Source organism: Taeniopygia guttata, chromosome 23 (assembly GCF_048771995.1).
Source record: "Taeniopygia guttata chromosome 23, bTaeGut7.mat, whole genome shotgun sequence".
Lineage (NCBI taxonomy): Eukaryota > Metazoa > Chordata > Aves > Passeriformes > Estrildidae > Taeniopygia > Taeniopygia guttata.
The window spans coordinates 5,820,137-5,836,996 of NC_133048.1; the positions used below are offsets into that span (position 1 = coordinate 5,820,137).

Genomic DNA, 16,860 nt, shown 5'->3' on the forward strand with positions numbered 1-16,860 from the left:
ACCCTGTGGCTGTTCTGTCCTCTCCAGGTGCTCCGTGGAGGGGCCAGCCAGCGTCCCCTGACTCCCAACCAGAACCAGCAGGGCCAGCAGACCGATCCTCTGGTGGCCGCCGCTGCCGTCAACTCCGCGCTGGCCTTCGGCCAGGGGCTGGCAGCGGGAATGCCAGGTACCAGCATTCCCGGGCCAGGGAGAGCCTGGCGAGGGCATCAGGCAGAGGGTGCCTCTGCCTGGCACAGCAGTGCCTGCTTGTGTTGCTTTGGGGGTTCATTGCGGGGTTGGGGGTGTCCCAGCTGGCAGCACTGAGGGGTCTCAGGTGGCCCTGTGGCACAGGTGACAGCAGTGTTATCTCCCTGTGCCTGCACTGTGCTCCAAGAATCCATGGCTCCTGTGGAAAATCACCTCCAGATCTTTCTGTGGATCGTTCAAGCTTAAGGGATCTGTGTTTTAAACCTCAGAGGTTTCTTAGTCCCCCTCATTCATCTCAGCTCTCCATCCCTGCCAGGTGCTTGACTTAACAGGGGCTTCCTTCCGTGATTGCTCTTCCAAGAGGCTTAAAAACAGGAAAAGAAAAGGAATAAAAGGGAGCAGGGTTTAGTTCTCATTTCTAGCTCTTCATTGGAGGAGCTGCTGTAGGAATTCTGAGTCTGATCCCTGAGGCTTTGGGGTAAAATGCAGCTGAAATTCAGTTATTCAGGACATTATTGTGATGGCAAAGCACAAACCTGAGCTCATTAGAATAATGTGCAGATATGTCCTGCTGGTCAGTTGGAAGGAAAAATGGATTATTTGGGTTTTAGGTCTCCTTGCTGGCACTGTCACGTCCTTGTTAATTGGGTTTTTCTGTTGTTTAAGAAGAATTTTGCAGTATTAAGTTACAGAGTGAACTGTGCAGATTTCCAGCAGTCTGCAGATTTCCTTTAATCTCTGTTATTTGGATTGTATTTGCAAAGCAAATACACACATATATACAATTATAGATATATGTTTGTACCTGTATTTGCAAAGCAAATATTCCCAGGGAACATTCTCTTAGTGACGAGAGTCACTGCATTTAATTTTGTTGTTTTCATTTAATGTGGGATTCCCTAATGAGGTGCCTAAATCACTGTATTCTGTCAGTCTGCTGCTGTGTGTATCACCAGCATTTGTAAGAGTTTATTTACATGCATTAAAGAATATTTTATGGTTCCAACCTTCCAAAATACAGAAGTGGAAGTTCCCTGTGGGTGCACCCTGGCAGCCCCAGCTCTGAGCAATCCCAGCGCATGTTGTGCATGGAGCAGAAATGGAGCTTTTGTATTTTAAACCCCTTTTTAGCTGAATTTGCACTGGTGACAGTGTAATAGCAAGGATTCATGGGGCAAAATGTCTTTTCTACCTGCAATTCTTCGTGTAAAATCGTGGACATTTTTGGGGAAAGCAGGGCTGTTCTTGCTTCTTTTTTTCCCATTCAGCTTTTCTTTTAAAAACCTTCTTGCCCTGCACTCACCTGGACATGACTGATGTGTTTGTCACCTGCCCTGTCACCTGTGCTTGCCTCTGCAGGGTACCCAGTGCTGGCTCCTGCTGCCTATTACGACCAAACAGGAGCCCTTGTGGTCAACGCCGGGGCCAGGAATGGCCTGGGGGCTCCCGTGCGCCTGGTGGCCCCTGCCCCTGTCATCATCAGCTCCTCTGCAGCCCAGGCAGGTGAGTCCTGTCCTTCCTGGGTCAGGCAGGTGAGTCCTGTCCCCATGCTGGGTCAGGCAGGTGAGTCCTGTCCTTCCCTGCTCAGGCAGGTGAGTCCTGTCCTTCACTGCTCAGGCAGGTGAGTCCTGTCCCCTCCCTGGGTCAGGCAGGTGAGACCTGTCCCCTCCTGCTCAGGCAGGTGAGTCCTGTCCTTCCCTGGCTCAGGCAGGTGAGTCCTGGCCCCCACAGTGCTTAGACAGGTGCCATCAGGTCCCTCCCAGTGCCTGCTGTGTCCCCAGTGTCCCCACCCCTCCGTGCTCCGCTGGCAGTGATGACAAACTTGCCCTCACTGAGATCCATCCAGGGATGGTTGTTGAGAAACATCCTCTGTGCTCAACTTGGGCTGAGCCTCCGGAGCAGCCACGGAGAGGGGGAGGAGCAGGAACTGGAATGATTTTGTAGAGTTTCATGGCAGATATTTAAATTTGCCCCCTGGCACCAGCTTTTCTACCTGCTGGAGCCATCAGAATTCCCACTGGCTCCAGGGAGAGCTCAGAGCCCGTGCAGGGCCTGAAGGGGCTCCAGGAGAGCTGCAGAGGGACTGGGGACAAGGATGGAGGGACAGGACACAGGGAATGGCTCCCACTGCCAGAGGGCAGGGCTGGATGGGAGATTGGGAATTGGGAATTGTTCCCTGGCAGGGTGGGCAGGGGCTGGGCTGGAATTGCCAGAGCAGCTGTGGCTGCCCCTGGATCCCTGGCAGTGCCCAAGGCCAGGCTGGACACTGGGGCTGGAGCTCCTGGGACAGTGGGAGGGGTCCCTGGGGTGGAACTGGATGAGTTTTGAGGTCCTTCCCAGCCCAAGCCATTCCCTGATTTGTGCTTTATCATACCACCATGCCTACAATGGCCTTTCCCATGAGTTGCTTCAGCGTTTATTTGGGTTCCTTGGGAGTTCAAGGCTTTTAAAAGGATTTTTCAATCTGTTGGTGTGAGCAGTGCCTGCCAGCACTGGGCTCAGATTATGAAATGGGACTTTTAATTGTTTTCTCATAGCTCTTGTTTATTTTGCTTTTTCTTTAACTTTGGAACTGGCTGAAAGCCAGAAGTCCTCGGGTTCGATGTTCTTGGCACTGCAAGTTCGTGTTTCATGTGCTGAAGGATTATTTCCAATTATTTCAAAACTCGGGTTCTTAACTGGCCCCTGTGAGTGCAGGGCTGCACTGATTGGACTCTTGGATCTTTGGAGAAAGAGCCATTCCTGATTTTGATCCGTGCTGCTCCAACAGCACAAGAGCAGCAAGAACAGCTGGGCTTGTCTGGGGGCTGTGGGCAGCTCACTTACAACAAACAGATTTATGCAGCGTTTGGTCCTGAAAGAAAAAACCTCTAACAATTCAAAGCAACCTGCTAAATTTTACCTTCCAGGAGTGTGATGGAAATGGATTTTTTTCAGTGTCTTCTCCAACTTTTGCCCATTTTTGTGTCCCGCAGCCGTGGCAGCGGCCGCGGCGTCGGCCAACGGAGCGGCAGGAGGGCTGGCAGGGACCACCAACGGCCCCTTCCGGCCCCTGGGCACGCAGCAGCCCCAGCCCCAGCCCCAGCAGCAGCCCACCAGCAACCTGGCCTCCAGCTCCTTCTACGGCAACAGCTCCCTGAGCAGCAACTCGCAGAGCAGCTCGCTCTTCTCGCAGGGCTCTGCCCAGCCCGCCAACACCTCGCTGGGCTTCGGCAGCAGCAGCTCCCTGGGAGCCACGCTGGGCTCGGCGCTGGGCGGCTTCGGCACCGCAGGTGAGGGGGCAGGGCAGGGGAGGGGTGCCGGGCAGGTGAGGCGTGCCCGACAGGTGAGGGGGGTAGGGCAGGGCAGAGCAGGTGAGGGGGCCAGGGCAGGTGAGGGGTGCCGGGCAGGGCAGGTGAAGGTGCTGGGCCAGTGAAGTGAGGGCTGCAGGGCAGGTGAGGGGTGCTGGGCAGGTGAGGCTGCAGGACAGGTGAGGGCTACAGGGCAGGTGAGGGCTGCAGGGCAGGCGAACTGAGGGCTGCAGGGCAGGTGAGGCTGCAGGGCAGGTGAAGGTGCAGGGCCAGTGAAGTGAGGGCTGCAGGGCAGGTGAGGGCTGCAGCTTTCAGTGCTGCCAGCCAGGGGTTGTGTACAGATCCCCATCAGGATGGTGCTGCTGAGGGACACCTCTGGAGCTGTTCATTTCCAGCATCAGTCTCATGATGTGGTTCTGACATGGGAAGATGCCAGCAGCTCACGTGCCCCAGCAGACACACAGCTCAATGTTACAGCTCACTTGAAAAGCTGGGAAGCAGATATGGGAAAAGGAGCACGTGCAAGAGCTCCTGGGGATCTGAAAGTGCCCACAGTGCACCCCAGGGACCGCAGCAGCCCTGGGGCAGGCAAGGCATGGAGGATACAGAACACTGATTAGAAGAGGTATCAAAGAGGCAGCTCCAGTTAACCAAAATACCCATAAGGCTTTCGACGAGCAGCAAAAGAGGGAAGAAACCTCAGCAGAGCAGAGTGGTTGGAAAGGTTGAGGAAAAATATGAGGCAATATTCAGGGGTTGACCCTGACACAGTGGCCGGACAGATCTTACTAAAGGTAAATTTTGACCAATCACACAAAGCAAAAGCATACTGACAGTAGTTCTATCCAACCACTAGAAGCACACGTACCTTTGGTTAAAACAATGCTTGCTTCTTTCAAATACAACACCTGCTTGTAAGCCTTAAGATACAATGCACAGAGCACCGTTACTAAGCTTAGAACTTCCTAATATCTCACCAGATACACTTTTCTGTAACCTAGGGAGTTCTTTTAGCCAAACATTAATACACTGACCATTGTTCTATGTCTTTACTTTCTACTTCTTGTGTTATTTTTCTGCTGACAAATCTTACGGCTCCTGCTTAGCGCTGGTCACAGTTCTGCTGTTTCTGAGGCCTGCCTTTTACAGCTTTCCCAAAACCCTCTGATTTTAAGGTTTCCCACACCTGAGAAAAGGAGCACGAGGAGAACCCCAGATTTCAGGAGTTTGTGCTCTGAGCCGAGCCCTCCTCATCCATCCTGGCCTAACAGGGAATTTTCCTTTAGGCACTACTTCAGGCTTTAAAATCTGAAGCAGTTCTTGGCAAAAATGCTTTTAGTAGGTGATAATTAGCAGTAGCAGGGTAATTAACTTGGAAGTGTTCTTCCCTGCATGTGGAGTACTGGGCTGACAGGAATTGGTTCCACAGTGTGCCAACCCCTCTCACCTCTGAGTAAAGGCTGAAGAACTCCTCATGACTTTAAAAAAGCTGATCTGAGGTAGTTTCTGTGCTTTATTCTGGGAATTGTTCCCATCACACACCAAAAGAATCACTCTGTGGTTGTAGACGCCTCCCATCCATGCTTTGATGTTGTTGGGCAGCTGGAGACCAAGGCTCCTTTCAGAATCAAACCCATCCAGAGATGTCTGTGGGTTTTTAGGGCTTTTTTTCCCTTAGGTTTGTGATTTTTTGGAGTGGAACACTTGTTTTAATTACTGCTCAGTCTCAGGGCTGTAATTATGTCCTGAGCTTTGCTGCTCTCATCGGTGTGAGGGGCAGGTTCCAACCTGGCTACATCAGGACAGGCTCAGGGAGGTGCTGTTACCTCAGAGAGGAACAGTTTGCAAGAAAAAGTTATTCTAAATATTTCTCTTCAACCCAGCCTTGAGAATTGGAACCATCTTGGTTCCAGGTAAACAAAGCATTTTCTTCTCTTCCTCAGTTTATTTAACTAATTGAATTCCATGAGTGGTTTGCTCAGTGCCAAGATGCACCAAGTTGTTTTCCCTCAATCAATGAATAAAACTCTGATCCTGCTGCTTCTGGAGCCTGTGTGCACTCACCAAAGATGATCAGTTCATTGCAGTTAACAATTTCACTGTTTATTAAACAAGGTTTTAATGCAAAATTGATTTTTTACCTCACAAGTTGACAGTGCATTTAAAGAGTTTGTATTTGCCTATTGAGACAGCTTTTAAAAACCATGGGGGTTAGGAGTGAAATTGAATTCTGATTTCCATCTCCATAAAGCTGGGGGCAAACAGGAGCTGATTTCTCATCTGCTGACAGGTGAGCGCAGGGATTTCAGGGAGGTGTGCACCAGGCTGGGCACGATGCTGAGCAAACAGGGAAAACCTCCTGGGGCTGTGCTTCAGCTCTGCTGGCCAGGAACAAGCAGGAGGGGGAGTTCAGTCTCCCTCATCCCGGGAATGTGGGGGCAAGGAGCTCTGGGGAGCTCAAAGCTTCTCCTGAAGGGCCAGAGCAAAGGGCTCGGCGTGTCCCCAAGTGCTTGGGGTGTCCCCAAAGGTCTCAGTGTGTCCCCAAGTGCTCACCATGTCTCCAAAGGTCTCAGTGTGTCCCCAAAGGTCTCAGTTTGTCCCAAAAGATCTCAGTGTGTCCCCAGAGTGCTCAGTGTGTCCCAAACATACTCACCATGTCCCCAAAGGGGTCTCAGTGTGTCCCCAAAGGGGTCTCAGTGTGTCCCCAAAGGGGTCTCAGTGTGTCCCCAAAGGTCTCAGTGTGTCCCCAGATGTTCAGCGTATTTCCAAAGGTCTCAGTGTGTCCCCAAAGGCGTCTCAGTGTGTCCCCAAAGGCATCTCAGTGTGTCCCCAAAGGTCTCAGTGTGTCCCCAAATGTTCAGCGTATCTCCAAAGGTCTCAGTGTGTCCCCAAAGCCTGGTCCCTTCCTTTAGGGAGATTTTTATCCTTTGACCTTTCTACTCAGGGATTTTTGGAGCTGTTTCTCTGTGTGCTCTGTCACAATAAAACCTCCAAAGTACTGAAGGCAAAGACAAGATCCTAGATAATTTTTCTAGCCATTTGATCATTAACAGTGTGGTTTAATGACTGACTGGTGTTAATGACAGTATTTGATCACTTTCCCAAGCACCAGCCCAGTGCAGCGGAGCTGTGGCTCTCCGGCGCTGGGGCTGGTGGCATCTCCCCTTGTTCCCGTTTTTCCAGTGGCCAACTCCACCACGGGCAGCGGCTCGCGCCGGGACTCGCTGACGGGCAGCACTGACCTGTACAAGAGGACCTCGAGCAGCCTGACCCCCATCGGGCACAGCTTCTACAACGGCCTGGGCTTCTCCTCCTCGCCCGGGCCCGTGGGCATGCCCCTGCCCAGCCAAGGCCCCGGCCACTCGCAGACACCTCCTCCTTCCCTGTCCTCACACGGATCCTCCTCCAGCCTCAACCTGGGTAAGAGCCCCGCTCTGCTCTCCTGGGCATCCCTCATTCCCCGAGGTGGGAGCTGTGGGGGGGCTCACAATCATTTAGGTGGAAAATCATCTTGAATTCAAGTGCAGCCCTCCTGGTGTGTGTGTCCTGCAGGGTTCAGCTGGGAACACGTTTCCATCTTTCCTCCTTTTTCCTGGCTTGGTTTGAACAGACAGGTGTCTGCTAAGGCAGGCAGGAACCTCCCCTGAAATGGAAAATGCAAACTCCCTCCCTCTGAATTATTGTAATTTTGAAATTAAGGGGCTCTCAGGCCAAGATATGGAAACAGGAATAACAGTTCTTTACCAGGAAAATTAAAAATACCAATGCAATAGTGCAAACAAAGCAGTGGCAGAGTCAGAGCAGCCCTGGCAGTCTGTGGGGCAGGGAGGTGGCAGCAGCCCCATCCCAGGGTGGCTCAGCCCTCCTGCAGTGCCAGCTGTGCTTCTGCTGGAGCAGGATCCTGCACAAGGGGGGAGTTTTCCTCTGGAGCTCCAGGGCTGGGGGAGATGGGCCTGGGCTCCTCTGGGAATGCAGTGGGGAGAAAGCTGCTCCTCTGGGAATGCAGTGGGAAGAAAGCTGCTCCTCTGGGAATGCAGGGGGAAGAAAGCTGCTCCTCTGGGAATGCAGGGGGCAAAGGCTGCTGTGCTGTTCCCAGGTCAGATTGTATCCAGGTAGGAATGCTCGGCTCCTCCCCTGGGCGCAGCATCTCCCCATGGATGATGGAATTTTCTCAGCCATGCAGGGACACTCAGTGGCCATGAACAGCAGAGATCTCCTGGAGGGAGGATTGGCTGTGGGAGAGATAAAGAAAAGTGCCCAAAGAGCAGCAGAGTCCTGCCCCAGCTCTGACAGATGGGACACAACCCACACCCAATTTCCAGCCTAAGGCATTTCCTCAGCTCAAAAGTTAGGGCTAATATTTCCAAGTGTTTATCAAACAGGATTTTCTTGCACTGGTTTTGGTAACAATAGCAATGTTGTGTGGAATAAAATACAGAAGAAGAGTTTATATTCAATTTAAATGGTTTTAAAGGGGATGTTTTAAAATACCCATTAAATTGGTAATAATGAGCTTGGAATACAATTCCTCCTTTAACCAATATTCCCTGGAGCAGTGCTCAGCTTTGAGCTGAGGATTTGCTGAGTTTACCTTGGAAAATTTCCCATCAGTGTGGCCGTATCAGAAGAACAGGAGGAATAATTTTGGGAAGATCCATGACTTTGTGCAGCTGAATCTTCTCAAAGAGCTTCTGCATGGCTCACAATAAAATAAATCTTAAATAAGGCAAATATTAAATAATAAAGCAGTGCCCATCTGAACCTCCTGCAGTGTTCATTCCCTCATAAACAAACCAAAGAGATTATTTGTTGCACCTGCAGCAGGTAATTTAATATTTCCTCAAAAAATTCACTTGGTTTTGGTTGTGTCATGAATCTGCTGGGTTTAACAAAACTTCTGCTTCTCAGAGCAGTTTTCCCCTCTCAGCAGACACTGTATTTATTATGTTTATTCCATGCATGTGTGATAAATCCAGTGCTGGCTCCAGGTTAGCTGGAATAGTCATAAATATGACTTTTGAAGATCAGTTTTAGATTTACCATCGTGCCTTGTTCAGAGCTTGAATAGAACTGGAAGGATTTTGACTTTGTTTATGCAGCTGTGGAGGCCTTGGCTGACAGTTAAATGGCCACAATAAATTAGTCCTGAGGAGGAAGCAGATTTCAAACCTAGGAAAAAGCTGGTTGTCCCTGCAGCAAATCCAAAAATCATAAAAATTCTTTGGAATCAAAGAATCTTAAAAATTCCTCTGGATCAGAGGAGGATGGATCTGTCTGGGAACAAACTCAAGAAAGAAATTAGAATTAGCACCCCCAGAAATTGCCTGTGCTCCAGAGGATCATTGTGGGGCTTCCCATCTTCCTAAAATATTCCTGTCCTTGTAGCCTTTTCCCCTCTGTGGCTGGGTGATGCTGTAGGTCAGGTGTCACCTGGGATAGCTCTGATTTTGGGGGATTTGACTTTGAAATCCATGAAAAGTTGTTCTGTTTTTTCAGGTTTCTCTTTCATTGGTAGTGGAGGGCAGTGGGAAGGGGAGGTCTGGTTTCCTTTGTTATAAAATCAGTTCTAATGGGGAAAAGGAGACTCCAGGGAGAGCTCAGAGCCCCTGCAGGGCCTGGAGGGGCTCCAGGAGAGCTGCAGAGGGACTGGGGACAAGGATGGAGGGACAGGACACAGGGAATGGCTCCCAGTGCCAGAGGGCAGGGCTGGATGGGAGATTGGGAATTGGGAATTGTTCCCTGGCAGGGTGGGCAGGGCTGGGCTGGAATTGCCAGAGCAGCTGTGGCTGCCCCTGGATCCCTGGCAGTGCCCAGGGCCAGGCTGGACACTGGGGCTGGAGCACCTGGGACAGTGGGAGGGGTCCCTGCCAGGGCAGAGTGGCACTGGTTGATCTTTAAGGTCTCTTCCACCCCAAACCATTCCCTAATTTCTCTGTAGTCCCACAAGCAGGGATCCTGGATTCCAGGGATCCAGGGGCAGCCACAGCTGCTCTGGCAATTCCAGCCCAGCCCCTGCCCACCCTGCCAGGGAACAATTCCCAATTCCCAATCTCCCATCCAGCCCTGCCCTCTGGCACTGGGAGCCATTCCCTGTGTCCTGTCCCTCCATCCTTGTCCCCAGTCCCTCTGCAGCTCTCCTGGAGCCCCTTCAGGCCCTGCAGGGGCTCTGAGCTCTCCCTGGAGCTTCTCCTCTCCAGGGCAGCACCCCCAGCTCTCCAGCCTGGCTCCAGAGGAAGAAGGAGCAATTTCTTTATAGTTTTTGGTGAAATGCAACAAGTCTGGGATCTGACCAAGTCCTGACACAGAGGGGCTGGAGGCACCCTTAGATTTCCGGCCTTTGGTGGGGTTCAGAATTGGGATTTAGGAGGCTTGTTCCCCACGGATCTCTGTGTTCCCAGGATGCTGTTGAGCATCCTGGGGAAGCCTCAGTCAGCATTCCCATCAGGAGAGACAGACGGGTGAAAGTGGAGTCACTCTGAGTCCCCAGCGATTGGGACTTTCTCAGAAAACCTCTGACAGTTTTTCTGTACTTGCTGTGCTTTTAACCAAGAGGTAACAGCCTGAGTGCCAAACTCTCCCCTTTCCCACCAGGAACTATTTTCTACTTCTGTCCCAACTCTTAACTTTGCTCCAGGTGTTGAAGTGAAAACTGGGAATGGTGAGAATTTCAGATGTGTGGGAAGCATCAGTGCCCCATTGCTCAGCTTGTCCCTCCTTGGTTTCCTCTCCTGGGAAGTGCTTTACTCATCCTGTGGCAATCCTGCTCCTTGCAGGAGACAGGAATATCAGGAATATCACCTGGTGGCTTTTGGGAGTTGCTCAGTGTGGGAGCTGGGGTGAGGGAGGTGCTGGACACTCCATTGCAGGGCAGCACAAGGAGATCTCAGCTTTCCTTTTCCTTGGAAGAAAAAAAGGAGGAAAAAGGGTCTTCCCCTTCCTTGGGAGAGGAGAGTTCTGGCACCAGCTCCAGAGAAATTTGCCCAGCTCAGAGATGTAGAATCACAAAATATCCTGAGCTGGAAGTGAGCCACAGAGATCATAATTAATAATAATTAATTAGGCTGTTATCAGATACAGAATTCTCATCCAGTTTCCTGCATGGGTGCTTCCTCCAGCTGTCGATGGCCGAGGAGTGCAGCTCCCTCAGCTCTGTTTTTATGGAATACTTCCATTCCAGCCCAGCTGCCAGCAGCTGCTTGCCAGCCCTGCCAAGCTTTCCTTGGAGCTCTCCCCTCTGTGGCACAGATCCTGCAGCTCATTTCCCTGGGATTCCCCCTGCCTCACCTCAGTCCTGCAGGTCCCTGTGTGATCAGGACGTGTTCCCTGGAAGGACTTGGTTCCACCCAGGAAAATCCATGCAGGCTCCTCCTGCACCAGCAGAGGGATCCCAAGCCCTGCAGGAAAGGCAGAAATCAAATCCTCTGCCACATCCTGAAAAACTGCAGAGAAACAGCATTGGAAGGTTTAAGTTTGTTCTGCTAAAGCTTCTCTTTGTGGGATGAAGCATCACCTGTCCCCATATTCCTGATTTTGGGTCACACAGCATCTCTGTTAATGTGGCTGCAGAAATCTTGACAATTTGTGAAAGCACAAGGCTTTAAAATATTTCCTGGTTTTAATTCATTGGTATTACCGGTGTTTAATAGTGATTTGTGGGTTTATATCCACATTTTTTATACTTTTATATCGATCCCCTACCCTCAGCACACTTCTTTTAACTCAGTCCTTGCCAGGGCAGCAGGAGGGGTGGGAAAACCCATAAAATGGAGGCAAAGGCAGTGTGGAAACAGCAAAAAAGCTAAAATTTGGGAGTGCTGGGATTGCGCCTGGTCTGGTTCAGACATTTTGGACACAGAAGTTGTTCCACTGTGTCAGAAAGCCACAGTCACAGATTTGATGTCATTGAATAGAGTCAGAATCACAGAATATCCTGATTTAGAAGGGATCATCAGAGTCCTTTCCTGGAGACTGTGGCTGTTCCCAGCCGAATCCAGCAGTGCCACAGAGGCTTGGACACATCCCCATCTAAATTCCTTAATGGGCAGGTGCAGAGGATCAGAAACGGGACATCACACCACGATCAATATGAACAAGTGAAGCCAATTTATTGCAGAAACTAATCTGTATTTATCCTGCCTTCTATTGTTCACACATCTCAAGCTAATACACGATTGGTTAACTCCTTCTGTGCACGCATTTTAAACTTTTGGTTAATCTAGGCTTTTTTTCTTCTTCATGCATCTTGCTGCGGTTTTTTTGTCTGCCTTTACACCCTAAACTGTCTGGAGTTGAGTGTGTTCTTCTCCTTTTGTGTCCTTCAAGGGCACTGTGACCTTCTACATTGTGCATGTGTTGCATATGTCCATTGTCCTGCAAAAACCTCTCGACAAGCAGCTCACTCAGCTTAGTCAGGAATCACAAAATGGGATCATGGAGGTGGGAGAAGCCCTTTGGGGGCATTGGGTCCCACCTGTGAGTAATTAACTCAGCCCAGCTGTGTGCCATGCCCATGAGTTCCTTTGACATCTCCAGGGATGGAGAATCCAAACCTTCTCGGCCAGTTCCAAGGCCTGAACACCCTTCCAGTGAGGAAATCTTGCCCAGAAATTCTCCTTAGAAATCCCACCTCAAAATCCTGCTTTGCTGAATGTCAGGACCTCCCCCTCCTGTTAGAACAGAATTCAGGGGTCCAGTGTCACATCCCTTTTTCCCAATGAGGCCCATCCATGCTTTGTTCGCTTGTCTCCATGAGGCCCATCCGTGTCCCGTTCCCTTATCCCTTTTCATGCCCCATTCCCTTATCCCCATCCATGCCCTGTTCCTTTATCCCCATCCGTGCCCTGTTCCTTTATCCCCATCCATGTCCCATTCCCCTATCCCATCCATTCCCTGTTCTCTTACCCCATCCGTGTCCCCTTCCCCTATCCCATCCGTGTCCCGTTCCCTTACCCATCCATGTCCCATTCCCATATCCCCATCCATTCCCCGTTCCCTTATCCCCATCCATGTCCCGTTCCCTTACCCATCCGTGTCCCGTTCCCTATCCCATCCGTGTCCCGTTCCCTTATCCCATCCATGTCCCGTTCCCTATCCCATCCGTGTCCCGTTCCCTATCCCATCCGTGTCCCGTTCCTCCAGGGGGGCTGACGAACGGCAGCGGCCGCTACATCTCGGCGGCGCCGGGGGCGGAGGCCAAGTACCGCAGTGCCAGCAGCGCCTCCAGCCTGTTCAGCCCCAGCAGCACGCTGTTCCCGTCCTCCCGCCTGCGCTACGGCATGTCCGACGTGATGCCCTCGGGCCGCAGCCGCCTGCTCGAGGACTTCCGCAACAACCGCTACCCCAACCTGCAGCTGCGCGAGATCGCGGGCCACATCATGGAGTTCTCCCAGGATCAGCACGGATCCAGGTGGGCTGGGCAGCCTGGGCACGGCTGCTCCTTGGGGAGCACTGCTTGTGCTTTCCAGTTGGGTTTTCCAGTTGGGTTTTGTTTGCTCCGTTTCACGGTTGAGTTTTTAGTTGTGTTTTGTGGTTCTGTTTCACAGTTGTGTTCTGTAATTGTGTTTTGTTGGTTCCATTTCTCAGTTCTGTTTCGCAGTTGAGTTTTGCGGTTGACTTTTGTGGGTTCCATTTTGCAGTTCTGTTTTGCAGTTGAGTTTTGCAGTTATATTTTGTGATTGTGTTATGTGGTTCTGTTTCACAGTTGTGTTTTGTTGGTTCTGTTTTGCGGTTCTGTTTCACGGTTGAGTTTCACGGTTGCGTTTTGTGGTTCTGTTTCACAGTTGTGTTTTGCAGTTGTGTTTTCTTGGTTCCATTTCGCAGTTGCGTTTCGTGGCTGCATTTCATGTTTGAGTTTTGCAGTTGCGTTTCGCGGTTGTGTTTTGTCTCACTTCCCAAAGCTGAGGCAGACCAGTGTCACACTCAGAAGCCCCAAAAATTGTCCAGTCCAGTTTCTGGCCCTGCCCAGACACCCCAACAGTCCCACCCTCTGCATGCCTCAGAGTGTTGTCCAGGGTTGGGGACAAGTGCAGGAATTCCTCCTCAAATTTAGCCGGGAGAAAAGGAGACTCAGGGCTGACCTCAGCACTCCCCACAGCTCCTGGAAGGTGCCTGTGGCCAGCTGGGGCTGGGCTCTTTCTCCAGGAGCTGACAGAACCAGAGGTCACAGCCTCAGCTGCCCCAGGGAAATCCAGGTTGGGTGTCAGGAGAAAGTTTTTCATGGCAAGAGTGACAAAGTTCTGGAATGGCTGCCCGGGGAGGTGGTGGAGTCCCCATCCCTGGGTGTGTTTAAAACAAGCCTGGATGTGGCACTGGGCTCCAGGGTTTGGTTCAGGTGTTGGGGCTGGGCTGGACTCAGTGATCTGGAAGGTCTCTTCCAACCCAGTGGTTGACGCTGTTGAGGCTGGACGGGAATGAGGAGACTTCGAGTCAGAAGGTGAGAGAGGAGAACTCTGATTTATTTCAAAATACATCTCTTTTATACAGAGCTTTGTGCAGACCAATTCCATTGGTCCTGAAGTGAAAGCATCTCACACTACTGGTGTGCAGTGAATGACATACAATAGCAAAACCTAACTATAAACAATGTGAACAACAAGAGAGATAAAGAATTATTTACCTTCTTCTCAGCAATTTCTCAGGCTTCTGCCTGGTTAGAAACTTCCGTTTCTCTCTGAGAATACCCACAAGTGGTTCTGTGAATTCTGTGAAAAGGAGCTTCCCTGCTCACTCATCCCACTGGCACAGCTTAATTCCACTTAAAAGCCGGCTGGACACGAGGCCATCCTCTGTTACTCCATTGAGATCTGCTTTGCTTGGAATGAGGATTCCAATATGTGGCCATGGATCTCATGGCCGTGACCTCCCCGAGCTTTCAGATGGCTGGATAAAGTGTGTTTGAAGAGCTTTGCAAGTTGTGGATGACTAAAATGTCTAAAATTTGAATATTTAACTTGTGATAGGAAGCTTAGGTTAATGAAAGTGCTTAATCTTCATGCCATAATAGGATTTATCATGGTCATTTCTGGAACGCAGGGGTGAGGCTTTGGGAAGGGGTTGAATAAGCAGATGTGCCCGTGGCATCACTCCAAGGCCTGTTTTTCAGATTTATTCAGCTGAAACTGGAGCGTGCCACCCCAGCAGAGCGTCAGCTGGTGTTCAACGAGATCCTGCAGGCAGCCTATCAGCTCATGGTGGATGTGTTTGGGAACTACGTCATTCAGAAGTTCTTTGAGGTGAGTCTGCAGCTCATCCTGGGGTTTGTGCTGTGCTGAGGATGAGCCTGGAAAGCCCTGCCTTGAGGCTAAAGCCCTGCCTAACCTTCAGCACTGACACCATCTCCTCCCCACAAGCTGTTGGATCTTTCCTGCTGGGGTGACTGTGGGGTGGGACTCGGATTCATCCTAAAAGTAACACTTTGAGAAGCAAAATGTGTCACGATAAACAGCAACGTTTGCAGGAGATGTACATTTCCAGCGGGAAGTGGGTGGGGGTTGGAATGAACGGAGCCTTAAGGTCCCTTCCAGCCCATACCACTCTGGCTTTCTGTGAGGTGCAGATCCAGCAAAACTTGTCAGTGCTGCTGGACTTGGGAGCAAGGGAGAAACTCCTCCAGTACCAGCAGCTGCTGGGAATGTGTTGTGTCCCTCCAGCCCTCTCTTTGGACACTGGTCTGGTCCTTCACCAGAAGTTCCTGGTGCTTCTGCCCAGTAATTGAGAATCAGAATCACAGAACCTCCTGAACTGGAAGGGACCACAAGGCTCAAATGCAGCTCCTGGCCCTGCCCACACACCCCAGCATTCCACCCTGTGCGTGCCTGAGACATTGTCCCAGCGCTTGTGGAGCTCTGGCAGCCCTGGGGCTGTGACTGTCCAGGCTTGGCTGCTCACCCTGGTGGCTCCAGCGCCTTTGGGCAGTGCAGGCAGACACAGAGCACATCTGGCTGGGCCAGTTCACCCTGTTCCCATGGGGCTGATCTGTCATCCTTCTCAGCGGGCAGCTCCTGCCTCCAGGGTGGGAGGGCAGTGCCAGTGGCCAGCACAGGGGTTTGTCCTCGCAGTGACTGTCTCTCCTGTCCCAGTTTGGCAGCCTGGAGCAGAAGCTGGCGCTGGCAGAGCGCATCCGTGGGCACGTGCTGTCGCTGGCCCTGCAGATGTACGGCTGCAGGGTGATCCAGAAGGCCCTGGAGTTCATCCCCCCCGACCAGCAGGTAATTGTAAGTTTCAATTTTAACTTTCTTCTTGATGTTTGATGTTCCTGAGCTGTCCCCTCCCGTCCCTCTTGTGCCTGGTGTTCCCTTGGTTTGGTTCCTGGCATGTTTGTGGTGTTCCCTGTGTGTGACGAGTCCCTGCCACCATCCTTGGCTGTCGCTGTCACCTCCTTATTCCCCTTCCCTGGCCATGGGGCTGCTTCTCTGTTAATTCCCTGGAAGCAGATCATGTGTGTAGGGAAGACTGAAAATGAGGGTGAATTAAAAGAGATTTTTAAATCCCTTGAAGGAAGAGTTTTGCCTTTAATATTCACTGAGTTACTGCTATGTGGGTCAGCATCCTGCGCTCCTGCAGGGAGATGGATGAGGAGCTCCTTGTTCTGGCTTCGGAGAGATGTGGCTGAGAGCCCCACTCAGAGCTCATTAATGAAGCAATTCCTCAAGGGTTTTGGCAACAATGAATTGAGATGAAAAATATGCTGGGCAGGCTGGCTTGGGAAGGGTTGGGAATGGTTGTAACAGGAATCTTAATGTAGGTTATGAAATTAAAAATGTGAAAGAGGCTTTAGGAGTGGTCCTTCCCTTTAGGCTGAGCCTGAGCCAAGTGTGTCAGCAGGGCCTTGCCCAGGCTCCAGCACTGCTGCTCCAAGGATTTACTGTCTCCTTCAGAGTGGCATTTTTGAGTACTCAGTGCTCCCAGAATTCCTGGGTTTGATTCGGTATAAAACTTGAATTCACCCAGATCTTGTCAAAGCATTAAAATGCCCCAAAGTGCCATTTCTGTTTGTGAGTGATGCTTCCACGCTGCACCTGGGGTACATCAGTCATGTCTAAACTTCATTAATTCCTTAATTATCATCTGTGTAAAATTACCAGCAAGTTCTGAGCTCAGAGCTGACCCTGTTTCAGTGATGGGTGGCCCTGGTAACCCAAAGAGTTGGTGAACTTTGTGCATTTTAGATTTCCTTCTCCTGAGGGGAGCAGGGAGGAAAATGGGGGATGCGCAGGAAAGCTGTGGCTCAGTTAGGAGATCTTTGATTTGGATTCTTGGAAGAGGATGCTCATCATGAAGGAGGGCTTCATCTTCCCTGAATCCCAGGATGGTTTGGGTTGGAATGGAGCTCCAGGCTCCTGTTCCAGGGCCCCTCCCAGCAGGCCAGGCTGCCGACAGGATGTGA

At 51.1% G+C, this 16,860-nt stretch overlaps 1 protein-coding gene across 7 annotated transcripts in view; it reads left to right on the forward strand.

Moving 5' to 3' along the window:
* The window catches only part of PUM1 (pumilio RNA binding family member 1), an 80,887-nt gene that overhangs the window by 52,386 nt on the left and 11,641 nt on the right, over positions 1–16,860 (forward strand). For 4 of the 7 annotated variants that reach the window (XM_030290231.4, XM_030290232.4, XM_030290233.4 and 1 more), the window contains exons 11-17: positions 28–166; positions 1,546–1,689; positions 3,162–3,458; positions 6,660–6,896; positions 12,615–12,882; positions 14,578–14,707; positions 15,554–15,688. In XM_030290231.4, the coding sequence (XP_030146091.1) occupies positions 28–166; positions 1,546–1,689; positions 3,162–3,458; positions 6,660–6,896; positions 12,615–12,882; positions 14,578–14,707; positions 15,554–15,688 (1,350 nt within the window). The remainder of the gene's footprint in view (positions 1–27; positions 167–1,545; positions 1,690–3,161; positions 3,459–6,659; positions 6,897–12,614; positions 12,883–14,577; positions 14,708–15,553; positions 15,689–16,860) is intronic. The other 3 variants (XM_030290236.4, XM_030290235.4, XM_030290237.4) reach the window with 1 other exon arrangement.